This window comes from Eucyclogobius newberryi, unplaced genomic scaffold (assembly GCF_026437365.1).
Source record: "Eucyclogobius newberryi isolate DKJ021-1_F unplaced genomic scaffold, fEucNew1.0.hap1 SCAF_16, whole genome shotgun sequence".
NCBI classification, from domain to species: Eukaryota; Metazoa; Chordata; class Actinopteri; order Gobiiformes; family Gobiidae; genus Eucyclogobius; species Eucyclogobius newberryi.
The window spans coordinates 33,978,796-34,004,808 of NW_027315790.1; the positions used below are offsets into that span (position 1 = coordinate 33,978,796).

General features: G+C 51.7%; 2 protein-coding genes across 2 annotated transcripts; both read left to right on the forward strand.

Annotated features, from left to right (window-relative positions):
* Positions 1-1,036: 1,036 nt before the first annotated feature.
* On the forward strand, positions 1,037-16,744 carry LOC140361548 (uncharacterized). Its single transcript, XM_072447260.1, has 8 exons — positions 1,037-1,196; positions 4,202-4,236; positions 12,121-12,298; positions 12,373-12,584; positions 13,874-13,964; positions 16,185-16,369; positions 16,454-16,498; positions 16,656-16,744. Exons 1-8 carry the CDS (start codon positions 1,171-1,173, stop codon positions 16,727-16,729), a joined length of 846 nt encoding a protein of 281 aa, XP_072303361.1. The 5' UTR covers positions 1,037-1,170; the 3' UTR covers positions 16,730-16,744.
* A 3,114-nt stretch (positions 16,745-19,858) lies between these two features.
* rps18 (ribosomal protein S18) lies at positions 19,859-24,656 on the forward strand. The gene is made up of 6 exons (XM_072447217.1): positions 19,859-19,978; positions 20,748-20,846; positions 22,366-22,452; positions 24,065-24,166; positions 24,379-24,470; positions 24,542-24,656. Exons 1-6 carry the CDS (start codon positions 19,976-19,978, stop codon positions 24,615-24,617), a joined length of 459 nt encoding a protein of 152 aa, XP_072303318.1. The 5' UTR covers positions 19,859-19,975; the 3' UTR covers positions 24,618-24,656.
* Positions 24,657-26,013: the final 1,357 nt, after the last annotated feature.

Genomic DNA, 26,013 nt, shown 5'->3' on the forward strand with positions numbered 1-26,013 from the left:
ATGAGAGGAAGGATCCGCGCGCACCGAGCCATAACTGTCTTTACTTCTGTTTGAAGACCGGAAACTGTGAGAGCGAGAGGCGCGTTTAGTGGGAGAAGCTGCACTTTTTATTCTAAACACTCTTTTATTGTAAGTTGTGAGTTTCACTTTATCCTGAACTCACGTCCCTCAGTGACGCGTCCGGAGCGCGTCCGGAGCGCGTCCTGAGCGCGTCCTGAGCGCGTTCACGCACTGGCCGCGCTCCAGACGCGCTCCGGAGTTTCGTTTCTGAAGAAGTGTCAAGTTAGAGACCGCAACAGACCGGAAACTGTCAAAACAAAAGCGCCAAACGAGCGACAAAACGTGGATTTGGAGAAAAAACAACAAACGCGGTGGCGGTTTTCCACGTTTACGGCCGTTTAACGTCTGACCGCGGTCAGTTTGAGGGTTTGAGTGGAAGAGCGGGCGAGTTTGAGGAGAATAACTCGTTAATTTGTAGTGACGTCAGAAAGCGAAACTTACGCAGAAGCGCTCGTGCGTCGGTTTTGTTTTGAGGTAACGAGCGGCGTCCAGTGACAGACCCGGACCAGAGCCTGACCAGAGCCTGACCAGACCCGGACCAGAGCCTGACCAGACCCGGACCAGAGCCTGACCAGAGCCTGACCAGAGCCTGACCAGACCCGGACCAGAGCCTGACCAGAGCCTGACCAGACCCGGACCAGAGCCTGACCAGACCCGGACCAGAGCCTGACCAGAGCCTGACCAGACCCGGACCAGACCCGGACCAGAGCCTGACCAGAGCCTGACCAGACCCGGACCAGAGCCTGACCAGACCCGGACCAGAGCCTGACCAGAGCCTGACCAGACCCGGACCAGACCCGGACCAGAGCCTGACCAGACCCGGACCAGAGCCTGACCAGACCCGGACCAGAGCCTGACCAGAGCCTGACCAGACCCGGACCAGAGCCTGACCAGAGCCTGACCAGAGCCTGACCAGACCCGGACCAGAGCCTGACCAGAGCCTGACCAGACCCGGACCAGAGCCTGACCAGACCCGGACCAGAGCCTGACCAGACCCGGACCAGAGCCTGACCAGAGCCTGACCAGACCCGGACCAGAGCCTGACCAGACCCGGACCAGAGCCTGACCAGACCCGGACCAGACCAGACCCGGTCCAGACCCAGCGTCTCCATGGAAACCGTCGCTGCTCGCGCCTGGTAAGCTCCTTTTAATCTTCACACTTTAAAAACATAAAAATAAATCCGTTTGGAAATGGTTATTTATGGTTATTTCTTCTTGTTTTGTGCTGATAGTGTTAAACTGAGTCATAACTTGTTTTATTATTATTGTTTTCTTTAGAAATGTACAAAATTTCCCCAAATTGTCTCTAAATTAAAAAAAAACACACAAAAAACAACAAAAAACAAGAACGGTTTGGGGGAAAAGCCTCAGTCAGACCTGCAGCTCCGAGTCCTGGTCCTGGTCCTGGTCCTGGTCCTGGTCCAGGTCCTGGTCCAGGTCCCGGTCCCGGTCCCGGTCCTGGTCCTGGTCCTGGTCCTGGTCCTGGCTCTGTCTTTGTCTCTGGTCCTGGTTCAGCTCTGAGTTCCAGCTCTGAGTGCGGTCAGTGTGGTCAGTGCGGTCAGTGCGGTCAGTGTGGTCAGTGAGATTGGTGTGGTCAGTGCGGTCAGTGTGGTCAGTGCGGTCAGTGTGGTCAGTGTGGTCAGTGCGGTCAGTGTGGTCAGTGCGGTCAGTGTGGTCAGTGAGATTGGTGTGGTCAGTGCGGTCAGTGTGGTCAGTGCGGTCAGTGTGGTCAGTGCGGTCAGTGTGGTCAGTGAGATTGGTGTGGTCAGTGCGGTCAGTGTGGTCAGTGCGGTCAGTGCGGTCAGTGTGGTCAGTGCGGTCAGTGTGGTCAGTGAGATTGGTGTGGTCAGTGCGGTCAGTGTGGTCAGTGCGGTCAGTGTGGTCAGTGCGGTCAGTGTGGTCAGTGAGATTGGTGTGGTCAGTGCGGTCAGTGTGGTCAGTGCGGTCAGTGCGGTCAGTGTGGTCAGTGTGGTCAGTGCGGTCAGTGTGGTCAGTGAGATTGGTGTGGTCAGTGCGGTCAGTGTGGTCAGTGCGGTCAGTGTGGTCAGTGAGATTGGTGTGGTCAGTGCGGTCAGTGCGGTCAGTGTAGTCAGTGTGGTCAGTGCGGTCAGTGTGGTCAGTGTGGTCAGTGCGGTCAGTGTGGTCAGTGAGATTGGTGTGGTCAGTGCGGTCAGTGTGGTCAGTGCGGTCAGTGTGGTCAGTGTGGTCAGTGCGGTCAGTGTGGTCAGTGAGATTGGTGTGGTCAGTGCGGTCAGTGTGGTCAGTGCGGTCAGTGTGGTCAGTGAGATTGGTGTGGTCAGTGCGGTCAGTGCGGTCAGTGTGGTCAGTGTGGTCAGTGTGGTCAGTGAGATTGGTGTGGTCAGTGCGGTCAGTGTGGTCAGTGCGGTCAGTGTGGTCAGTGCGGTCAGTGTGGTCAGTGTGGTCAGTGCGGTCAGTGTGGTCAGTGAGATTGGTGTGGTCAGTGCGGTCAGTGTGGTCAGTGCGGTCAGTGTGGTCAGTGAGATTGGTGTGGTCAGTGCGGTCAGTGCGGTCAGTGTGGTCAGTGTGGTCAGTGTGGTCAGTGAGATTGGTGTGGTCAGTGCGGTCAGTGCGGTCAGTGTGGTCAGTGCGGTCAGTGTGGTCAGTGCGGTCAGTGTGGTCAGTGAGATTGGTGTGGTCAGTGCGGTCAGTGTGGTCAGTGCGGTCAGTGTGGTCAGTGTGGTCAGTGTGGTCAGTGCGGTCAGTGTGGTCAGTGAGATTGGTGTAGTCAGTGCGGTCAGTGCGGTCAGTGTGGTCAGTGCGGTCAGTGTGGTCAGTGAGATTGGTGTGGTCAGTGCGGTCAGTGTGGTCAGTGCGGTCAGTGCGGTCAGTGTGGTCAGTGCGGTCAGTGTGGTCAGTGTGGTCAGTGCGGTCAGTGTGGTCAGTGAGATTGGTGTGGTCAGTGCGGTCAGTGTGGTCAGTGTGGTCAGTGCGGTCAGTGCGGTCAGTGTGGTCAGTGTGGTCAGTGTGGTCAGTGCGGTCAGTGCGGTCAGTGTGGTCAGTGCGGTCAGTGAGATTGGTGTGGTCAGTGCGGTCAGTGCGGTCAGTGTGGTCAGTGCGGTCAGTGTAGTCAGTGCGGTCAGTGTGGTCAGTGCGGTCAGTGAGATTGGTGTGGTCAGTGCGGTCAGTGTGGTCAGTGCGGTCAGTGCGGTCAGTGTGGTCAGTGTGGTCCAGTGCGGTGGTCAGTGCGGTCAGTGTGGTCAGTGTGGTCAGGTGCGGTGGTCAGTGCGGTCAGTGCGGTCAGTGCGGTCAGTGTGGTCAGTGCGGTCAGTGAGGTCAGTGCGGTCAGTGCGGTCAGTGTGGTCAGTGTGGTCAGTGCGGTCAGTGTGGTCAGTGCGGTCAGTGCGGTCAGTGCGGTCAGTGAGATTGGTGTGGTCAGTGCGGTCAGTGCGGTCAGTGTGGTCAGTGCGGTCAGTGCGGTCAGTGTGGTCAGTGCGGTCAGTGTAGTCAGTGCGGTCAGTGTGGTCAGTGCGGTCAGTGTGGTCAGTGCGGTCAGTGTGGTCAGTGCGGTCAGTGCGGTCAGTGTGGTCAGTGTGGTCCAGTGCGGTGGTCAGTGCGGTCAGTGTGGTCAGTGTGGTCAGGTGCGGTGGTCAGTGCGGTCAGTGCGGTCAGTGCGGTCAGTGCGGTCAGTGTGGTCAGTGTGGTCAGTGCGGTCAGTGCGGTCAGTGTGGTCAGGTGCGGTGGTCAGTGCGGTCAGTGCGGTCAGTGCGGTCAGTGCGGTGGTCAGTGCGGTCAGTGCGGTCAGTGCGGTCAGTGCGGTCAGTGCGGTGGTCAGTGCGGTCAGTGCGGTCAGTGCGGTCAGTGCGGTCAGTGTGGTCAGTGCGGTCAGTGCGGTCAGTGTGGTCAGTGTGGTCAGTGCGGTCAGTGCGGTCAGATAAAGCTGCTGCTGGACATTTGGACCCAGCTGTTCTAATGCGTGCAAAGTCCAAACTCTGTCCAGAAGGCTGTATCTGACCCGTGAGGCGACCTCTAGTGGCCACAGTGAGCAGAGCGCGTGTCACATGATCACACGTTATCCACAGTATTATATTATTATTATGAGTGTATTTGAAATGTATTTGTCACATGTTCTGTCACGTCCAATCAGAGCGCTGTAATCAGAAGAATGTTCTGGTGTTTTCAGGATTCTGCTGCTCCTCGTTGTGATTGGTCGATCGGGTGAGTTTATGTGTTTACTGTCACGCCCTTTAAATAAAGTTATATTCAGAACCAAACCAGGTCCAAACCAGGTCCAAACCAGGTCCAAACCAGGTCTAAACCAGGTCCAAACCAGGTCTAAACCAGGACTAAACCAGGTCCAAACCAGGTCCAAACCAGGTCTAAACCAGGTCCAAACCAGGTCTAAACCAGGTCCAAACCAGGTCCAAACCAGGTCTAAACCAGGACTAAACCAGGTCCAAACCAGGTCCAAACCAGGTCTAAACCAGGACTAAACCAGGTCCAAACCAGGTCCAAACCAGGTCTAAACCAGGACTAAACCAGGTCTAAACCAGGACTAAACCAGGTCCAAACCAGGTCCAAACCAGGTCCAAACCAGGTCTAAACCAGGTCCAAACCAGGTCCAAACCAGGTCTAAACCAGGACTAAACCAGGTCCAAACCAGGTCCAAACCAGGTCTAAACCAGGACTAAACCAGGTCTAAACCAGGTCTAAACCAGGACTAAACCAGAACTAAACCAGGACTAAACCAGGTCCAAACCAGGTCTGAACCAGGTCTAAACCAGGACTAAACCAGGTCCAAACCAGGTCCAAACCACGTCTAAACCAGGACTAAACCAGGACTAAACCAGGTCTAAACCAGGTCTAAACCAGAACTAAACCAGGACTAAACCAGGTCCAAACCAGGTCTGAACCAGGTCTAAACCAGGACTAAACCAGGTCCAAACCAGGTCCAAACCACGTCTAAACCAGGACTAAACCAGGACTAAACCAGGTCTAAACCAGGTCTACACCAGGTCCAAACCAGGTCTAAACCAGGTCTAAACCAGGTCTAAACCAGGACTAAACCAGGTCTAAACCAGGTCTAAACCAGGACTAAACCAGGTCCAAACCAGGTCTAAACCAGGTCTAAACCAGGACTAAACCAGGTCCAAACCAGGTCTAAACCAGGTCTAAACCAGGTCTAAACCAGGTCTAAACCAGGACTAAACCAGGACTAAACCAGGTCCAAACCAGGTCTAAACCAGGACTAAACCAGGTCCAAACCAGGACTAAACCAGAACTAAACCAGGACTAAACCAGGACTAAACCAGGTCTAAACCAGGTCTAAACCAGGACTAAACCAGGACTAAACCAGGACTAAACCAGGTCTAAACCAGGACTAAACCAGAACTAAACCAGGTCCAAAACAGGACTAAACCAGGACTAAACCAGGTCCAAACCAGGTCTAAACCAGGACTAAACCAGGACTAAACCAGGACTAAACCAGGTTCAAACCAGGTCTAAACCAGGACTAAACCAGGACTAAACCTGGACTAAACCAGGTCCAAACCAGGTCTAAACCAGGACTAAACCAGGTCTAAACCAGGTCCAAACCAGGTCTAAACCAGGACTAAACCAGGTCCAAACCAGGACTAAACCAGGACTAAACCAGGTCTAAACCAGGTCTAAACCAGGTCTAAACAAGGTCTAAACCAGGACTAAACCAGGTCCAAACCAGGTCAAAACCAGGTCTAAACCAGGACTAAACCAGGTCTAAACCAGGTCCAAACCAGGTCTAAACCAGGTCCAAACCAGGTCCAAACCAGGTCCAAACCAGGTCTAAACCAGGTCCAAACCAGGTCCAAACCAGGTCCAAACCAGGTCTAAACCAGGTCCAAACCAGGACTAAACCAGGACTAAACCAGGTCTAAACCAGGTCCAAACCATGTCTAAACCAGGTCCAAACCAGGACTAAACCAGGACTAAACCAGGTCTAAACCAGGTCCAAACCAAGTCCAAACCAGGTCCAAACCAGGTCTAAACCAGGTCTAAACCAGGACTAAACCAGATCTAAACCAGGTCTAAACCAGGTCTAAACCAGGACTAAACCAGGTCCAAACCAGGTCTAAACCAGGTCTAAACCAGGACTAAACCAAGTCCAAACCAGGTCCAAACCAGGTCTAAACCAGGACTAAACCAGGTCCAAACCAGGTCTAAACCAGGTCCAAACCAGGTCTAAACCAGGTCTAAACCAGGACTAAACCAGATCTAAACCAGGTCTAAACCAGGTCCGAACCAGGTCTAAACCAGGACTAAACCAGGTCCAAACCAGGTCCAAACCAGGACTAAACCAGGACTAAACCAGGTCCAAACCAGGTCTATACCAGGACTAAACCAGGACTAAACCAGGTCCAAACCAGGTCTAAACCAGGTCTAAACCAGGTCCAAACCAGGTCTAAACCAGGTCTAAACCAGGACTAAACCAGGACTAAACCAGGACTAAACCAGGACTAAACCAGGTCTAAACCAGGACTAAACCAAGTCCAAACCAGGTCCAAACCAGGTCTAAACCAGGACTAAACCAGGACTAAACCAGGTCTAAACCAGGTCCAAACCAGGTCCAAACCAGGTCTAAACCAGGACTAAACCAGGACTAAACCAGGTCTGAACCAGGTCTAAACCAGGACTAAACCAAGTCCAAACCAGGTCCAAACCAGGTCTAAACCAGGTCTAAACCAGGACTAAACCAGGTCTAAACCAGGTCTAAACCAGGACTAAACCAGAACTAAACCAGGACTAAACCAGGTCCAAACCAGGTCTGAACCAGGTCTAAACCAGGACTAAACCAGGTCCAAACCAGGTCCAAACCACGTCTAAACCAGGACTAAACCAGGACTAAACCAGGTCTAAACCAGGTCTAAACCAGGTCTAAACCAGGACTAAACCAGGTCCGAACCAGGTCCGAACCAGGTCTAAACCAGGTCTACACCAGGTCCAAACCAGGTCTAAACCAGGTCTAAACCAGGACTAAACCAGGTCCAAACCAGGTCTAAACCAGGTCTAAACCAGGTCTAAACCAGGTCTAAACCAGGACTAAACCAGGTCTAAACCAGGACTAAACCAGGACTAAACCAGGTCCAAACCAGGTCTAAACCAGGTCTAAACCAGGTCTAAACCAGGTCTAAACCAGGACTAAACCAGGACTAAACCAGGTCCAAACCAGGTCTAAACCAGGACTAAACCAGGTCCAAACCAGGACTAAACTAGGTCCAAACCAGGTCTAAACCAGGACCAAACCAGGTCCAAACCAGGTTTAAACCAGGTCTAAACCAGGACTAAACCAGGACTAAACCAGGACTAAACCAGGTCCAAACCAGGACCAAACCAGGTCTAAACCGGGACTAAACCAGGTCCAAACCAGGACTAAACCAGGACTAAACCAGGACTAAACCAGGACTAAACCAGGTCTAAACCAGGTCTAAACCAGGACTAAACCAGGACTAAACCAGGACTAAACCAGGTCTAAACCAGGACTAAACCAGAACTAAACCAGGTCCAAAACAGGACTAAACCAGGACTAAACCAGGTCCAAACCAGGTCTAAACCAGGACTAAACCAGGACTAAACCAGGACTAAACCAGGTTCAAACCAGGTCTAAACCAGGACTAAACCAGGACTAAACCTGGACTAAACCAGGTCCAAACCAGGTTTAAACCAGGTCTAAACCAGGACTAAACCAGGACTAAACCAGGACTAAACCAGGTCCAAACCAGGTCTGAACCAGGTCTAAACCAGGACTAAACCAGGTCCAAACCAGGTCCAAACCACGTCTAAACCAGGACTAAACCAGGACTAAACCAGGACTAAACCAGGTCTAAACCAGGTCTAAACCAGGACTAAACCAAGTCCAAACCAGGTCTAAACCAGGTCTAAACCAGGACTAAACCAGGTCCAAACCAGGTCTAAACCAGGTCTAAACCAGGTCTAAACCAGGTCTAAACCAGGACTAAACCAGGTCTAAACCAGGACTAAACCAGGACTAAACCAGGTCCAAACCAGGTTTAAACCAGGTCTAAACCAGGACTAAACCAGGACTAAACCAGGACTAAACCAGGACTAAACCAGGTCCAAACCAGGACCAAACCAGGTCTAAACCAGGACTAAACCAGGTCCAAACCAGGACTAAACCAGGACTAAACCAGGACTAAACCAGGACTAAACCAGGACTAAACCAGGTTCAAACCAGGTCTAAACCAGGACTAAACCAGGACTAAACCAGGACTAAACCTGGACTAAACCAGGTCCAAACCAGGTCCAAACCAGGTCTAAACCAGGACCAAACCAGGTCCAAACCAGGTTTAAACCAGGTCTAAACCAGGACTAAACCAGGACTAAACCAGGACTAAACCAGGTCCAAACCAGGACTAAACCAGGACTAAACCAGGACTAAACCAGGTCTAAACCAGGTCTAAACCAGGTCTAAACCAGGTCTAAACCAGGTCTAAACCTGGACTAAACCAGGTCTAAACCAGGTCTAAACCAGGTCTAAACCAGGACTAAACCAGGTGTAAACCAGGTCCAAACCAGGTCTAAACCAGGACTAAACCAGGTCTAAACCAGGTCCAAACCAGGTCTAAACCAGGACTAAACCAGGTCTAAACCAGGTCCAAACCAGGTCTAAACCAGGACTAAACCAGGTCCAAACCAGGACTAAACCAGGACTAAACCAGGTCTAAACCAGGTCTAAACCAGGTCTAAACCAGGTCTAAACCAGGTCTAAACCAGGTCTAAACCAGGACTAAACCAGGTCTAAACCAGGTCAAAACCAGGTCTAAACCAGGTCCAAACCAGGTCCAAACCAGGTCCAAACCAGGTCTAAACCAGGTCCAAACCAGGTCCAAACCAGGTCCAAACCAGGTCCAAACCAGGTCTAAACCAGGTCCAAACCAGGACTAAACCAGGACTAAACCAGGTCTAAACCAGGTCCAAACCAAGTCCAAACCAGGTCCAAACCAGGTCTAAACCAGGTCTAAACCAGGACTAAACCAGATCTAAACCAGGTCTAAACCAGGACTAAACCAGGTCTAAACCAGGTCCAAACCAGGTCTAAACCAGGACTAAACCAGGTCTAAACCAGGTCCAAACCAGGACTAAACCAGGTCTAAACCAGGTCTAAACCAGGACTAAACCAGATCTAAACCAGGTCTAAACCAGGTCCGAACCAGGTCTAAACCAGGACTAAACCAGGTCCAAACCAGGTCCAAACCAGGACTAAACCAGGACTAAACCAGGTCCAAACCAGGTCTATACCAGGACTAAACCAGGACTAAACCAGGTCCAAACCAGGTCTAAACCAGGTCTAAACCAGGACTAAACCAGGACTAAACCAGGACTAAACCAGGACTAAACCAGGTCTAAACCAGGACTAAACCAAGTCCAAACCAGGTCCAAACCAGGTCTAAACCAGGACTAAACCAGGACTAAACCAGGTCTAAACCAGGTCCAAACCAGGTCCAAACCAGGTCTAAACCAGGACTAAACCAGGACTAAACCAGGTCTGAACCAGGTCTAAACCAGGACTAAACCAAGTCCAAACCAGGTCCAAACCAGGTCTAAACCAGGTCTAAACCAGGACTAAACCAGGTCTAAACCAGGTCTAAACCAGGACTAAACCAGAACTAAACCAGGACTAAACCAGGTCCAAACCAGGTCTGAACCAGGTCTAAACCAGGACTAAACCAGGTCCAAACCAGGTCCAAACCACGTCTAAACCAGGACTAAACCAGGACTAAACCAGGTCTAAACCAGGTCTAAACCAGGTCTAAACCAGGACTAAACCAGGTCCGAACCAGGTCCGAACCAGGTCTAAACCAGGTCTACACCAGGTCCAAACCAGGTCTAAACCAGGTCTAAACCAGGACTAAACCAGGTCCAAACCAGGTCTAAACCAGGTCTAAACCAGGTCTAAACCAGGTCTAAACCAGGACTAAACCAGGTCTAAACCAGGACTAAACCAGGACTAAACCAGGTCCAAACCAGGTCTAAACCAGGACTAAACCAGGTCCAAACCAGGACTAAACTAGGTCCAAACCAGGTCTAAACCAGGACCAAACCAGGTCCAAACCAGGTTTAAACCAGGTCTAAACCAGGACTAAACCAGGACTAAACCAGGACTAAACCAGGTCCAAACCAGGACCAAACCAGGTCTAAACCGGGACTAAACCAGGTCCAAACCAGGACTAAACCAGGACTAAACCAGGACTTAACCAGGACTAAACCAGGTCTAAACCAGGTCTAAACCAGGACTAAACCAGGACTAAACCAGGACTAAACCAGGTCTAAACCAGGACTAAACCAGAACTAAACCAGGTCCAAAACAGGACTAAACCAGGACTAAACCAGGTCCAAACCAGGTCTAAACCAGGACTAAACCAGGACTAAACCAGGACTAAACCAGGTTCAAACCAGGTCTAAACCAGGACTAAACCAGGACTAAACCTGGACTAAACCAGGTCCAAACCAGGTTTAAACCAGGTCTAAACCAGGACTAAACCAGGACTAAACCAGGTCCAAACCAGGACCAAACCAGGTCTAAACCAGGACTAAACCAGGTCCAAACCAGGACTAAACCAGGACTAAACCAGGACTAAACCAGGACTAAACCAGGTCTAAACCAGGTCTAAACCAGGACTAAACCAGGACTAAACCAGGACTAAACCAGGACTAAACCAGGACTAAACCAGAACTAAACCAGGTCCAAAACAGGACTAAACCAGGACTAAACCAGGACTAAACCAGGTCCAAACCAGGTCTAAACCAGGACTAAACCAGGACTAAACCAGGACTAAACCAGGTTCAAACCAGGTCTAAACCAGGACTAAACCAGGACTAAACCTGGACTAAACCAGGTCCAAACCAGGTCCAAACCAGGACTAAACCAGGACTAAACCAGAACTAAACCAGGTCCAAAACAGGACTAAACCAGGACTAAACCAGGACTAAAACAGGACTAAAACAGGACTAAAACAGGACTAAACCAGGACTAAACCAGGACTAAAACAGGACTAAACCAAGTCCAACCAGGTCTAAACCAGGACTAAACCAGGACTTAACCAGGACTAAACCAGGACTAAACCAGGACTAAACCAAGTCCAACCAGGTCTAAACCAGGTCTAAACCAGGTCCAAACCGGGTCCAAACCAGGTCTAAACCAGGTCTAAACCAGGTCCAAACTAGGTCCAAACCAGGTCCAAACCAGGTCTAAACCAGGTCTAAACCAGGTCTAAACCGGGTCCAAACCGGGTCCAAACCAGGTCTAAACCAGGACTAAACCAGGTCTAAACCAGGTCTGAACCAGGTCTAAACCAGGTCTAAACCAGGACTAAACCAAGACTAAACCAGGTCTAAACCAGGACTAAACCAGGACTAAACCAGGTCTAAACCAGGTCCAAACCAGGTCCAAACCAGGTCTAAACCAGGTCTAAACCAGGACTAAACCTGGTCTAAACCAGGTCTAAACCAGGACTAAACCAGGTCTAAACCAGGTCTAAACCAGGACTAAACCAAGTCCAAACCAGGTCCAAACCAGGTCTAAACCAGGACTAAACCAGGTCCAAACCAGGTCCAAACCAGGTCCAAACCAGGTCCAAACCAGGACTAAACCAGGACTAAACCAGGTCCAAACCAGGTCCAAACCAGGTCCAAACCAGGTCTAAACCAGGTCTAAACCAGGACTAAACCAGGACTTAACCAGGACTAAACCAGGACTAAACCAGGTCCAAACCAGGTCTAAACCGGGTTAAAACCAGGACTAAACCAGGTCCAAACCAGGTCCAAACCAGGTCTAAACCAGGTCTAAACCAGGTCTAAACCAGGACTAAACCAGGACTTAACCAGGACTAAACCAGGACTAAACCAGGACTAAACCAAGTCCAACCAGGTCTAAACCAGGACTAAACCAGGACTAAACCAGGACTAAACCAGGTCCAAACCAGGTCCAAACCAGGACTAAACCAGGACTAAACCAGGACTAAACCAGGTCCAAAACAGGACTAAAACAGGACTAAAACAGGACATAAGAGAATATGGAATAGTTGATGTCACGTGTCCCTCTGCCCTCAGCCCCTGGTCCGGCCCTGGGCCCTGGCTCCTCCCCCGGCCCCGCCCCGGCCGTGGTGACGTCTCTGGTGGGCACGGAGGCGATGCTGCCCTGCTCGTGGCTGCCTCGTCTGCCTCGGCCTCAGACTCGGCCTCATGTGCAGTGGTGCTCCGAGTCCTCGGGGCCCGTCCTGGAGCAGAGGTCAGAGGTCACACACAGGGTCCAGGGATGTCCAGTTTGTGACTGTGGTCTGAGACGTTCTCGTGTGTCTTCAGAGGCTCCGAGCGCTGGACCAGTCCAGACCTCTCTGACCGAGCCGAGGTCCCAGAGTCCAGACTTCAGAACGGAGACTGTTCCCTGGTCATCAGAGACGTCCAGGTCACAGACGGAGGACAGTACCATGGATACATGATCCTGGACCAGGACCAGAGCCGGGACAACACCGGGACTGGGATCTTCATCGGCAGTGTGAAGCTCCTGGTTTTCGGTCAGTTTGGGTTTAGACCTGGTTTAGTCCTAGTTTAGTCCTGGTTTAGTTCTGGTTTAGACCTGGTTTAGTCCTGGTTTAGTCCTGATTTAGACCTGGTTTTGACCTGGTTTAGACCTGGTTTAGACCTGGTTTAGTCCTGGTTTAGTCCTGGTTTAGTCCTGGTTTAGACCTGGTTTAGTCCTGGTTTAGTCCTGATTTAGACCTGGTTTTGACCTGGTTTAGACCTGGTTTAGACCTGGTTTAGTCCTGGTTTAGTCCTGGTTTAGTCCTGGTTTAGTTCTGGTTTAGACCTGGTTTAGTCCTAGTTTAGTCCTGGTTTAGTTCTGGTTTAGACCTGGTTTAGTCCTGGTTTAGTCCTGATTTAGACCTGGTTTTGACCTGGTTTAGACCTGGTTTAGACCTGGTTTAGTCCTGGTTTAGTCCTGGTTTAGTCCTGGTTTAGACCTGGTTTAGACCTGGTTTGGACCTGGTTTAGACCTGGTTTGGACCTGGTTTGGACCTGGTTTAGTCCTGGTTTTAACCCGGTTTAGACCTGGTTTAGACCTGGTTCAGTCCTGGTTTAGTCCTGGTTTAGTCCTGGTTTAGTCCTGGTTTAGACCTGGTTTAGTCCTGGTTTAGACCTGGTTTAGTCCTGGTTTAGTCCTGGTTTAGGCCTGGTCTAGACCTGGTTTAGACCTGGTTTAGTCCTGATTTAGACCTGATTTAGACCTGGTTTAGTCCTGGTTTAGTCCTGGTTTAGTCCTGGTTTAGTCCTGGTTTAGACCTGGTTTAGTCCTGGTTTAAACCTGGTTTAGACCTGGTTTAGACCTGGTTTAGTCCTGATTTAGACCTGGTTTTGACCTGGTTTAGACCTGGTTTAGTCCTGGTTTAGTCCTGGTTTAGACCTGGTTCAGTCCTGGTTTAGTCCTGGTCTAATCCTGGTTTAGTCCTGGTTTAGACCTGGTTCAGTCCTGGTTTAGTCCTGGTTTAGTCCTGGTTTAGACCTGGTTCAGTCCTGGTTTAGTCCTGGTTTAGACCTGGTTTAGACCTGGTTTAGTCCTGGTTTAGTCCTGGTTTAGTCCTGGTTTAGACCTGGTTTAGACCTGGTTTAGACCTGGTTTAGTCCTGGTTTAGACCTGATTTAGACCTGATTTAGACCTGGTTTAGTCCTGGTTTAGTCCTGGTTTAGACCTGGTTTAGACCTGGTTTAGTCCTGGTTTAGTCCTGGTTTAGACCTGGTTTAGTCCTGGTTTAGTCCTGGTTTGGACCTGGTTTAGTCCTGGTTTAGTCCCTCTGGTCTCTCACAGATCACAGCTCGGTGCAGAGCAGACGTGCTGGTCAGGAGCTGCTGTTAGACCTCTTCACCTCTCGCTCCTGGACTCTGGTGTTTCAGGGCAGGTACAGCAACAACCGCCACGTTTCCACTGGTTCAGTTTGGTTCAGCCCTAAAGTCTCAGTCTGAAGTCTCTGGTCCTTGTCTTGGGTCCATAACGGCCCCTGAGAGGTTCTAGGTCCCAAAGCGTCTGGCTCTTGGGCTCCAGGAGGACTTTAGCTCAGGGGGAGGAGCTCCACAGCACAGCCAGATGATTGGACGAGAGAGAACGCAGACTCAGGCCAAAACAAGAGCCACAATCTGATGTTTCCAGGTCATTAGCATTAGCATTAGCATGATATAAATGGAGTTTCAAACGCGGCGTAGAGGCTTTGAGAGAAGTCAAAGAAATGAGGCAAAACTGTTCCTGTGCACGCTAGCTTTAGCCACGCCCCTCACACACGCTCGCTTTAGCCACGCCCCTCACACGCGCTAGCTTTAGCCACGCCCCTCACACACGCTCGCTTTAGCCACGCCCCTCACACACGCTAGCTTTAGCCACGCCCCACACACCCGCTAGCTTTAGCCACGCCCCTCACACGCGCTAGCTTTAGCCACGCCCCTCACACGCGCTCGCTTTAGCCACGCCCCTCACATGCGCTCGCTTTAGCCACGCCCCTCACACACGCTAGCTTTAGCCACGCCCCTCACATGCGCCCGCTTTAGCCACGCCCCTCACACGCGCTAGCTTTAGCCACGCCCCTCACACGCGCTCGCTTTAGCCACGCCCCTCACACGCGCTCGCTTTAGCCACGCCCCTCACACGCGCTCGCTTTAGCCACGCCCCTCACATGCGCTCGCTGTAGCCACGCCCCTCACACATGCTAGCTTTAGCCACGCCCCTCACATGCGCCCGCTTTAGCCATGCCCCTCACACACGCTAGCTTTAGCCACACCCCTCACACACGCTAGCTTTAGCCACGCCCCACACACCCGCTAGCTTTAGCCACGCCCCTCACACGCGCTCGCTTTAGCCACGCCCCTCACACGCGCTCGCTTTAGCCACGCCCCTCACACGCGCTCGCTTTAGCCACGCCCCTCACATGCGCTCGCTGTAGCCACGCCCCTCACACATGCTAGCTTTAGCCACGCCCCTCACATGCGCCCGCTTTAGCCATGCCCCTCACACACGCTAGCTTTAGCCACACCCCTCACACACGCTAGCTTTAGCCACGCCCCTCACACGCACTAGCTTTAGCCACGCCCCTCACACACGCTTGCTTTAGCCACGCCCCTCACACGCACTAGCTTTAGCCACGCCCCTCACACACGCTTGCTTTAGCCACGCCCCTCACACGCGCTCGCTTTAGCCACGCCCCTCACACGCGCTCGCTTTAGCCACGCCCCTCACATGCGCTCGCTGTAGCCACGCCCCTCACACACACTAGCTTTAGCCACGCCCCTCACACGCACTAGCTTTAGCCACGCCCCTCACACGCGCTCGCTTTAGCCATGCCCCTCACACCCGCTAGCTTTAGCCACGCCCCTCACACGCACTAGCTTTAGCCACGCCCCTCACACACGCTTGCTTTAGCCACGCCCCTCACACACGCTCGCTTTAGCCACGCCCCTAACACGCACTAGCTTTAGCCACGCCCCTCACACACGCTCGCTTTAGCCACGCCCCTCACACACGCACACACCGGAATTACTACACCTGGTTCTGACCCTGTTCTGACCCGGTTCCGACCCGGTTCTGACCCGGTTCCGACCCGGTTCTGACCCGGTTCTGGCCTGGTTCTGACCCTGTTCTGACCCTGTTCTGACCTGGTTCTGACCTGGTTCTGACCCGGTTCCGACCCGGTTCTGACCCGGTTCTGACCTGGTTCCGACCCGGTTCTGACCCGGTTCCGACCCGGTTCTGACCCGGATCTGACCTGGTTCCGACCCGGTTCTGACCCGGTTCCGACCCGGTTCTGACCCGGTTATGGCCTGGTTCTGACCCTGTTCTGACCTGGTTCTGACCTGGTTCTGACCCGGTTCCGACCCGGTTCTGACCCGGTTCTGACCTGGTTCCGACCCGGTTCTGACCCGGTTCCGACCCGGTTCTGACCCGGTTCTGACCTGGTTCTGACCTGTTCTGACCCGGTTCCGACCCGGTTCTGACCCGGTTCTGACCCGGTTCCGACCCGGTTCTGACCCGGTTCCGACCCGGTTCTGACCCGGTTCTGGCCTGGTTCTGACCCGGTTCTGGCCTGGTTCTGACCCGGTTCTGACCCGGTTCTGACCCGCTCTGGCTCTCTCAGTAACAGCTCCGAGTGGAAGATCCTGTGGCAGAGGGACGGCCCTGGTTCTTCTCGGGTTCAGAAAGTTCCTCTGAAGGAGCAGCTGAGCCTGAGCTCTGTGTCCGAGTCTGACCAGGGGTTCTACAAAGTCCTGGACCCGAACGGCCTGACGGTCAGCTCCACGCGCCTCTCCGTGGACCCGCCGCGTGAGTAGCCCGGATGCCCTCCCGTCCTCCAGAACCACAGCCAGACGCCAACATCTCCCTCTTGTGTTTTCTTCTCGTTCTTAGACGAAGCCGGAGTTCTGAAAGTCACAGCGGAAGACCACACCAGAGGTCAGTCCAGTTTACTGACCGTTCACAGACCGTTTACTGACCGTTTACTGACCGTTTACTGACCTTTACTGACCGTTCACAGACCGTTTACTGACCGTTTACTGACCGTTTACTGACTGTTTACAGACCGTTTACTGACCGTTCACTGTCTTCTCAGGCCGCGGAGTGACATTGTCTCCGCCCACTCTGCTCCTCCTCCTGAACGCTCTCATCGCACTCTGCTCCTCCTGAACGCTCTCCTCCTGAACGTTCTCCTCCTGAACGTTCTCCTCCTGAACGCTCTCATCGCACTCTGCTCCTCCTGAACGTTCTCCTCCTGAACGTTCTCCTCCTGAACGCTCTCCTCCTGAACGCTCTCCTCCTGAACGCTCTCCTCCTGAACGTTCTCCTCCTGAACGTTCTCCTCCTGAACGCTCTCATCGCACTCTGCTCCTCCTGAACGTTCTCCTCCTGAACGTTCTCCTCCTGAACGCTCTCCTCCTGAACGCTCTCCTCCTGAACGCTCTCCTCCTGAACGTTCTCCTCCTGAACGTTCTCCTCCTGAACGCTCTCCTCCTGAACGTTCTCCTCCTGAACGTTCTCCTCCTGAACGCTCTCCTCCTGAACGTTCTCCTCCTGAACGTTCTCCTCCTGAACGCTCTCCTCCTGAACGCTCTCCTCCTGAACGCTCTCCTCCTGAACGTTCTCCTCCTGAACGTTCTCCTCCTGAACGTTCTCCTCCTGAACGCTCTCCTCCTGAACCCTCTTGCTCTCCTCCCTCTGAGTCTGGGAGCCACGCCCGCACAGGAGGAGGAGTCCAAAGGGGGCGGCGCCGCACGCTCTGACTGGCGTTTACCCTCTGACCTGAAGGTTCCCGGTTCATGTCGCTCAGAACACGGCTGTGGCTCCTCTCGTAGCCACAGCTGCCCCGGGACCGGCTCAAGTCCAAGTCCCATTTGATCCAGGCGCGTCTCCAAACAGACTCCGCCCCTTCCTGTCTTTAACCTTTGACCTTAAACCACGATGACAGAACATTAGTAATGTTCTTCTTCTTTGCGACGACATTGTCATTGTTTGTTTTTACGGCGTTGCACTGATGTCACGCCCCCTTGTGGTCAAAGTGTCACACTGCAGTCACCTGTCAGTCAAGTTAAGGACCGCCCTCTGACCTGCTGTAGCTCCGCCTCTGCCCAAAGTCACGATCCACAAACTTCATTTAAAATGTTTATTCTCCTGTTTAAGCTCAAGAGTCACACACTGAGAACACACACACTACACACACACTACACACACACACACACACACGCACTGAGAACACACACACTACACACACACTACACACACACTACACACACACACACACACACACACACACACACACACTGAGAACACACACACACACTACACACACACACACACACACACACACACACGCACTGAGAACACACACACACACACACACACACACACTGAGAACACACACACACACACACACACACACACACACGCACTGAGAACACACACACACACACACACACACACACTGAGAACACACACACACACACACTCTCACACACACACACACACTGAGAACACACACACACACACACACACACACACACACACTGAGAACACACACACACACACACTCTCACACACACACACACACTGAGAACACACACACACACACACACACACACACACACACTGAGAACACACACACACACTCTCACACACACACACACACACACACACACTGAGAACACACACACACACACACACTCACACACACACACACACACACACTGAGAACACACACACACACACACACACACACACTGAGAACACACACTCTCACACACACACACACACTGAGAACACACACACACACACACTCTCACACACACGCACACACACACACACACACACATGTATTTGTGTATTTGTGTTGACAGTGGAATGTTTATATCTCACGAATCATCAAAGTTAGAATAAGACTTATTCTAAAGTGTTATTTATTTATTTGATTTGATGAAGACATTTTCATTAGTTTGAATAAGAAACAGAACAGAATATTTAGATCTGTTTGTGAGATTCTTTTGTTTATTTCTTCAGATTTGAGTCATTTTAACTCGAGTAGAGATGTTTATGGCAGAAAAATCTTTTGTGCAATAATTATAATTATAATATTTGTGAATAATATTTGAGTTTTGTTTGTGATGTTTGACTCGTTCAGTCGCACTTTAATAAACGACAAAGTCATTTGTAACTTTTCTGTCTCATAAAAGTAGAAATACATAATTTTTAACCTGAGATTGAAAGAACATTTAGAACATTTTAAACAAATTAGAAGTAAAGAACTGTCACGGGTCAGTCCTGGTCCTGGTTCAGTCCTGGTCCTGGTTCTGGTTCAGTCCTGGTTCAGTCCTGGTCCTGTCCTGGTCCTGTCCTGGTCCTGGTCCTGGTCCTGGTCCTGGTCCTGGTCCTGGTTCTGGTTCTGGTTCTGGTTCTGGTTCTGGTTCTGGTCCTGGTTCAGTCCTGGTCCTGGTCCTGGTCCTGGTTCAGTCCTGGTCCTGGTCCTGGTCCTGGTCCTGGTTCTGGTTTTGACCCAGTGGATCTGAAAATGGGAGGGAATAAAAAGCATCATATTTCCTAAACTAAAAAGCTTTAAATTCAGTTACACATTTGAAAGTTTTTATTCATATTTGAGCTGCTTGTAAATTTACACAAAATTTCACATTTTCATGGTAATAAATCAACATCCCAATGGTTTTGTCAAAGTAAAAGCACTACAACAAATATCACAAACTGTTTTTGAAGCATAATTACATTTTTTGAGGCTAAAAAATAGAATTGCCATTTTTACGCTGTAGCTTTTTTTTTCTATTTAAATCTCCTTAAAACCTTTGCATTCAGAGGTGACGTCAGTTTATTAAATTATGGATTCATGTTTAATTTAACCTTCTGCTGAAGAGTATTTATAATGCTAGAGGGTTTAAACAGGCTCGGTACCGGAAACAGAGGCTAGTTTTATCATTACAGAAAAGTCTCTCCATTTGATTGCATTGATTCGGACTAAAGCTGAATAAAGAGTCTGTGCTATTGTGATAATTTACACCAAACGTGGACAAAATGCCGAAGCAGACTTGTTTTCGTTCTGAAAATGGTAATTTAAGTTTTATTTTGTAGGTTTGTTACGTCCATTTAGATCCGGAGTTCCGCACACATTGGTTCCGCTTTGTTTAAATCTATTATTTACACAAACGTTTCCTTATTTATTCCACATTAACATCGCCAGTAACATGACACTTATTGGTCATATAAGTCGCTGCGTGTCGCTGAGTTACGCACTGTAAACGATGCGTGTTTTAATCATCCATTTTTCACCGTTTCTGACCGGAAACGTTTAAAGCGCCGGACTCGTTTCCCGTCTCGCCGGAGCACAAACTGTCGCGAGAACCCGCGAGACTTCCTCTTTGCACGGAACAGTCGTCCAAGATGGTGAGTGGGATTCTGCTAACGCGGTTCAGGAGCGAAATCCTCCGCCATCCGCGCGTGAAAAGCCCGTGAGACGCGCGGTAACGGCGCAGACGTGTCCTGCGCGCGGTTTACTCACGGGAAGTGTCCGAATTGTGAGGGTTACGGCCGCGGAAGTCACGTAAACGGACACGATTGTGGAGCGACGCCGCGGCTGACCAGCGCCGGTCGCACGTTTTTTAGAGTTAAATCATAAACTCTTAATTATGCTTTTTAAATCGACACGAGGCGTTAATGAGCGCGTGTCTAAAAGCGGCTGTTTCTGTATCAGATCTGGAACGAAAAGCTCCTGGTTTATTTTCAATGCGCCGCTGTAAATGTAAATACGTGTTATTGGAGCTGCATTAAACTTTAGCACGAGATAAAGATGCATTCTACAGTGCAATTCTATAGTTTTATTCTTTGTTATGACGTGAATGTGACGCTGCAGGAGGAAGTTTAAATGTTTATATCTCTGAACTCTTCTGTGTTTTTAACGTGGAAACCTCTGTAAAGCTAGGTTGTCTTAGTGTTGACATGAGCTATTTGGAGATGTTTAATATTTAATTAGATTTCACTGAATGTCATTGTTCATACTCAAGTCAGAATTCTGAGATAAAATGACTAACTGGACTGTTAAATACGTGATGCTTCATCTGCTCGTCCTGGCGTCTCTGTCCTCGCGTCTCTGTCCTGGCGTCTCTGTCCTCGCGTCTCTGTCCTGGTGTCTCTGACCTTGTGTGTTTGTGTCCAGTCTCTGGTCATCCCTGAGAAGTTCCAGCACATTCTTCGTGTCTTGAACACGAACATCGATGGAAGGAGGAAGATCGCCTTCGCCATCACCGCCATCAAGGTGAGATCGCCGACCGTCACCCGCGGCAACCTAAGAACAAAACTGTTGAACCAGTGTCTGAACGTGCTCCTCGTTCACACGTTTATCAGACAAACTTGTCTCCGATGTTTGATTCTTACCCCATTGTCCCACCGCGGCGTCCAGAGCGTCCACTTTACAAAGTCTGGACGAGCGTGCGGTGCAGCAGCCAATCAGAGCTGCCGCTCCGGTGAAGGACCAAAACAAACCCTGTGACCAGTTTAAAGTCCTCCAGACACGGCTCCTGGAGCAAATGAAGATATTGACTAAGGCCTAAATATTATATCTCATATCTCATATTTCCCGGCTGTACGTTTCCAGAACGTCGAATTGTGAGGGCGACGCCGACTCTGGCGCCTGTCACGGGTTCGATCGCCACTTTCAAAGTCCCAACTACTGCTGGAAACGCCTTTAGCAACTGATGCATGTGGACCAGGCTTTTAGCCAGGATTTGAAAACCGTCCACCGGGACTTAAAAATGTTGATACACATGTTGGCTGTGGAAAGCCAATATGTGTATCACGACCTTTTTTAGACGCTTTTACAAAATAAAGCGGCGCTTTTACCGCGGAGGCGACTACACGGCGATCTAGAGCGGCGCCCGCACGCCTCGCGTCATAGACGTCACATACTCTCGGCCGTGCAGATCTCACTCTGCCAGGAGCGACGTATCACGCCGTATTTTACATCGTATTTGGCTGTGAAGCTTCGGCATTTTCCAGACCACGGCTCGGCAGCCAATCGGAGCCAAGCACACAAACTTTGTCGACCAATCAGCGCGCAGCATGCACATTTTCACTTGTAATGGCGCAGACGATCGTCAAACGCTTCCCGGTCCGATTCAATGATGAAATTCCCTTTTCTAAAATGTAATAAAAATTACACCTTCCTTGCACTCAACTGTCCGTCCACATGTCGAGAGACACCGTCCAATAAACGAGGAGACTGCCCTCCAGCTAAAAGCCTGATGTGGTCAACCAGACCCCAGAGTGTGACCGGCCCTGACCACGAGCTCATGGAACACGGGGGCGTGGCCCGCTCTGTCTGCTAACGCCTCTTTTCCTGTGGTTGGACTAGTTTAGATGTAGAGAACTATTTCATTCAGTATCTTAAGCCGCTAAAGCCACTTCAATGTGACGCGCTCACTTCTGAGGAAACAAAACTGACAGGATAAAAAATGTAAAAAAAAATGTTTTTTTCAATGTTCCCACTATTTTATTTGGGATTGTCTAGAGGCGCGGCCGAAACTGCTGGACTATTGAACCGCGCCTCTGTAGACGCCTTATTTGGCCTAAACTCTGCTTAGCTCTGATGAATCAGGACCCAGACGGGCCCCGGGGCCCATTGTTTTTGACTTTGAAGTGAAGGCACCAAAGCCACTCTCTGCACATGTGCGCTGGACGCTGAGGCTTCAAATGTCCAGCTCCTGCGTCGGGCCAGACTCGGTCTGAACGCTGCTTCAGTGAAACGTAAAGTGGAGTTTAACGTGTTTGTGTTTCAGGGCGTCGGCCGGCGTTACGCTCACGTGGTCCTGAGGAAAGCTGACATCGACCTGAGCAAGAGGGCGGGGGAGCTCACAGAGGAAGAGGTGAGGGGGGCGGGGCACCAAGGAAGAGGTGAGGGGGGCGGGGGAACCGAGGAAGAGGTGAGGGGGGCGGGGCACCAAGGAAGAGGTGAGGGGGGCGGGGGAACCGAGGAAGAGGTGAGGGAGGGCGGGGCACACTCTTGAGGTGAGGGAGGGCGGGGCACACTCTTGAGGTGAGGGAGGGCGGGGCACACTCTTGTGGCTCGCGTGTCTGTGTCTCGCGTGTCTGTGTCTCGCGTGTCTGTGGCTCGCGTGTCTGTGGCTCGCGTGTCTGTGGCTCGCGTGTCTGTGGCTCGCGTGTCTGTGGCTCGCGTGTCTGTGGCTCGCGTGTCTGTGGCTCGCGTGTCTGTGGCTCGCGTGTCTGTGGCTCGCGTGTCTGGCTCGCGTGTCTGGCTCGCGTGTCTGTGGCTCGCGTGTCTGTGGCTCGCGTGTCTGGCTCGCGTGTCTGTGGCCTGCGTGTCTGTGGCCTGCGTGTCTGTGGCTCGCGTGTCTGGCTCGCGTGTCTGTGGCTCGCGTGTCTGTGGCTCGCGTGTCTGTGGCTCGCGTGTCTGGCTCGCGTGTCTGGCTCGCGTGTCTGGCTCGCGTGTCTGGCTCGCGTGTCTGTGGCTCGCGTGTCTGTGGCTCGCGTGTCTGTGGCTCGCGTGTCTGTGGCTCGCGTGTCTGTGGCTCGCGTGTCTGTGGCTCGCGTGTCTGTGGCCTGCGTGTCTGGCTCGCGTGTCTGTGGCTCGCGTGTCTGTGGCTCGCGTGTCTGGCTCGCGTGTCTGTGGCCTGCGTGTCTGTGGCTCGCGTGTCTGGCTCGCGTGTCTGGCTCGCGTGTCTGTGGCTCGCGTGTCTGTGGCTCGCGTGTCTGTGGCTCGCGTGTCTGGCTCGCGTGTCTGGGGCTCGCGTGTCTGGCTCGCGTGTCTGTGTCTCGCGTGTCTGTGGCTCGCGTGTCTGTGGCTCGCGTGTCTGTGGCTCGCGTGTCTGTGGCTCGCGTGTCTGTGGCTCGCGTGTCTGTGGCTCGCGTGTCTGTGGCTCGCGTGTCTGTGGCTCGCGTGTCTGTGGCTCGCGTGTCTGGCTCGCGTGTCTGGCTCGCGTGTCTGGCTCGCGTGTCTGGCTCGCGTGTCTGTGGCTCGCGTGTCTGTGGCCTGCGTGTCTGTGGCCTGCGTGTCTGGCTCGCGTGTCTGTGGCTCGCGTGTCTGGCTCGCGTGTCTGGCTCGCGTGTCTGGCTCGCGTGTCTGTGGCTCGCGTGTCTGTGGCTCGCGTGTCTGTGGCTCGCGTGTCTGTGGCTCGCGTGTCTGTGGCTCGCGTGTCTGTGGCTCGCGTGTCTGTGGCTCGCGTGTCTGTGGCCTGCGTGTCTGGCTCGCGTGTCTGTGGCTCGCTTGTCTGTGGCTCGCGTGTCTGGCTCGCGTGTCTGTGGCTCGCGTGTCTGGCTCGCGTGTCTGTGGCCTGCGTGTCTGTGGCTCGCGTGTCTGGCTCGCGTGTCTGTGGCTCGCGTGTCTGTGGCTCGCGTGTCTGTGGCTCGCGTGTCTGGCTCGCGTGTCTGGGGCTCGCGTGTCTGGCTCGCGTGTCTGGGGCTCGCGTGTCTGTGGCTCACGTGTCTGTGGCTCACGTGTCTGTGGCTCTTGTGGCTCAGGTGGAGCGGGTGGTCACCATCATGCAGAATCCTCGTCAGTACAAGATTCCAGACTGGTTCCTGAACAGACAAAAGGACGTGAAGGACGGAAAGTACAGCCAGGTCAGTCCAGAATGTTTGACCCCACACTTTGCTTGACCCCACACTGTCTGCTTGACCACAGTGTCTGCTTGACCACAGTGTCTGCTTGACCACAGTGTCTGCTTGACCCCACTGTCTGCTTGACCACAGTGTCTGCTTGACCACAGTGTCTGCTTGACCACAGTGTCTGCTTGACCACAGTGTCTGCTTGACCACTGTCTGCTTGACCACAGGTTCTGGCCAACGGTCTGGACAACAAGCTCCGTGAGGACCTGGAGCGTCTGAAGAAGATCCGAGCTCATCGTGGACTCAGACACTTCTGGGGGTGAGACTCGGCTCAGACTCTGTGTCCAGTGTTTGACCAGGACAAACTGACCTTTGACCCTTGTGTTTCAGCCTGCGTGTGCGTGGTCAGCACACCAAGACCACCGGGCGTCGCGGTCGCACCGTGGGTGTGTCCAAGAAGAAGTAAACTCCGCCTTTGTTTCAATAAAAGACAAAAAAAATCATCTTTGGTCCAGTTTGTGTTTCATGACTTTAGGACATAATTATTACTGTATTACATTATTATTATGACATTAAGGCACAAGGAGAACATGCAAACTGCACTGACACGCCCCTCAACATTAAACATGAGTCTTAAGGGGTCTAGTTCAGGACTAAAGGGTCTTGTTCAGGACTAAAGGGTCTTGTTCAGGACTAAAGGGTCTAGTTCAGGACTTAAGGGGTCTAGTTCAGGACTAAAGGGTCTTGTTCAGGACTAAAGGGTCTTGTTCAGGACTAAAGGGTCTAGTTCAGGACTAAAGGGTCTTGTTCAGGACTTAAGGGTCTAGTTCAGGACTTAAGGGGTCTAGTTCAGGACTAAAGGGTCTTGTTCAGGACTAAAGGGTCTTGTTCAGGACTAAAGGGTCTTGTTCAGGACTTAAGGGGTCTAGTTCAGGACTAAAGGGTCTTGTTCAGGATTAAAGGGTCTTGTTCAGGACTAAAGGGTCTTGTTCAGGACTTAAGGGTCTAGTTCAGGACTAAAGGGTCTTGTTCAGGACTAAAGGGTCTAGTTCAGGACTAAAGGGTCTTGTTCAGGACTTAAGGGTCTAGTTCAGGACTAAAGGGTCTTGTTCAGGATTAAAGGGTCTTGTTCAGGACTAAAGGGTCTAGTTCAGGACTAAAGGGTCTTGTTCAGGACTTAAGGGTCTTGTTCAGGACTAAAGGGTCTAGTTCAGGACTAAAGGGTCTTGTTCAGGACTAAAGGGTCTTGTTCAGGACTAAAGGGTCTAGTTCAGGACTAAAGGGTCTTGTTCAGGACTTAAGGGTCTTGTTCAGGACTTAAGGGTCTAGTTCAGGACTTAAGGGGTCTAGTTCAGGACTAAAGGGTCTTGTTCAGGACTAAAGGGTCTTGTTCAGGACTTAAGGGGTCTAGTTCAGGACTAAAGGGTCTTGTTCAGGATTAAAGGGTCTTGTTCAGGACTAAAGGGTCTTGTTCAGGACTTAAGGGTCTAGTTCAGGACTAAAGGGTCTTGTTCAGGACTAAAGGGTCTAGTTCAGGACTAAAGGGTCTTGTTCAGGACTTAAGGGTCTAGTTCAGGACTAAAGGGTCTTGTTCAGGACTAAAGTGTCTAGTTCATGACTTAAGGGGTCTAGTTCAGGACTTAAGGGTCTTGTTCAGGATTAAAGGGTCTTGTTCAGGACTAAAGGGTCTAGTTCAGGACTTAAGGGGTCTAGTTCAGGACTAAAGGGTCTTGTTCAGGACTAAAGGGTCTAGTTCAGGACTAAAGGGTCTTGTTCAGGACTAAAGGGTCTAGTTCAGGACTAAAGGGTCTTGTTCAGGACTAAAGGGTCTTGTTCAGGACTAAAGGGTCTAGTTCAGGACT

What these genes read in the sequence shown, in the direction of transcription:
- LOC140361548 (XM_072447260.1), top strand. Translation starts at nt 1,171, where the DNA reads ATGGAAACCGTCGCTGCTCGCGCCTG. An exon ending in CGTTGTGATTGGTCGATCGG is followed by an intron (nt 4,237 to 12,120) that starts GTGAGTTTATGT and finishes CTCTGCCCTCAG; the next exon opens with CCCCTGGTCCGGCCCTGGGC. An exon ending in TGTGAAGCTCCTGGTTTTCG is followed by an intron (nt 12,585 to 13,873) that starts GTCAGTTTGGGT and finishes GGTCTCTCACAG; the next exon opens with ATCACAGCTCGGTGCAGAGC.
- rps18 (XM_072447217.1), top strand. An exon ending in GGGAGCTCACAGAGGAAGAG is followed by an intron (nt 22,453 to 24,064) that starts GTGAGGGGGGCG and finishes CTTGTGGCTCAG; the next exon opens with GTGGAGCGGGTGGTCACCAT. An exon ending in AGGACGGAAAGTACAGCCAG is followed by an intron (nt 24,167 to 24,378) that starts GTCAGTCCAGAA and finishes GCTTGACCACAG; the next exon opens with GTTCTGGCCAACGGTCTGGA.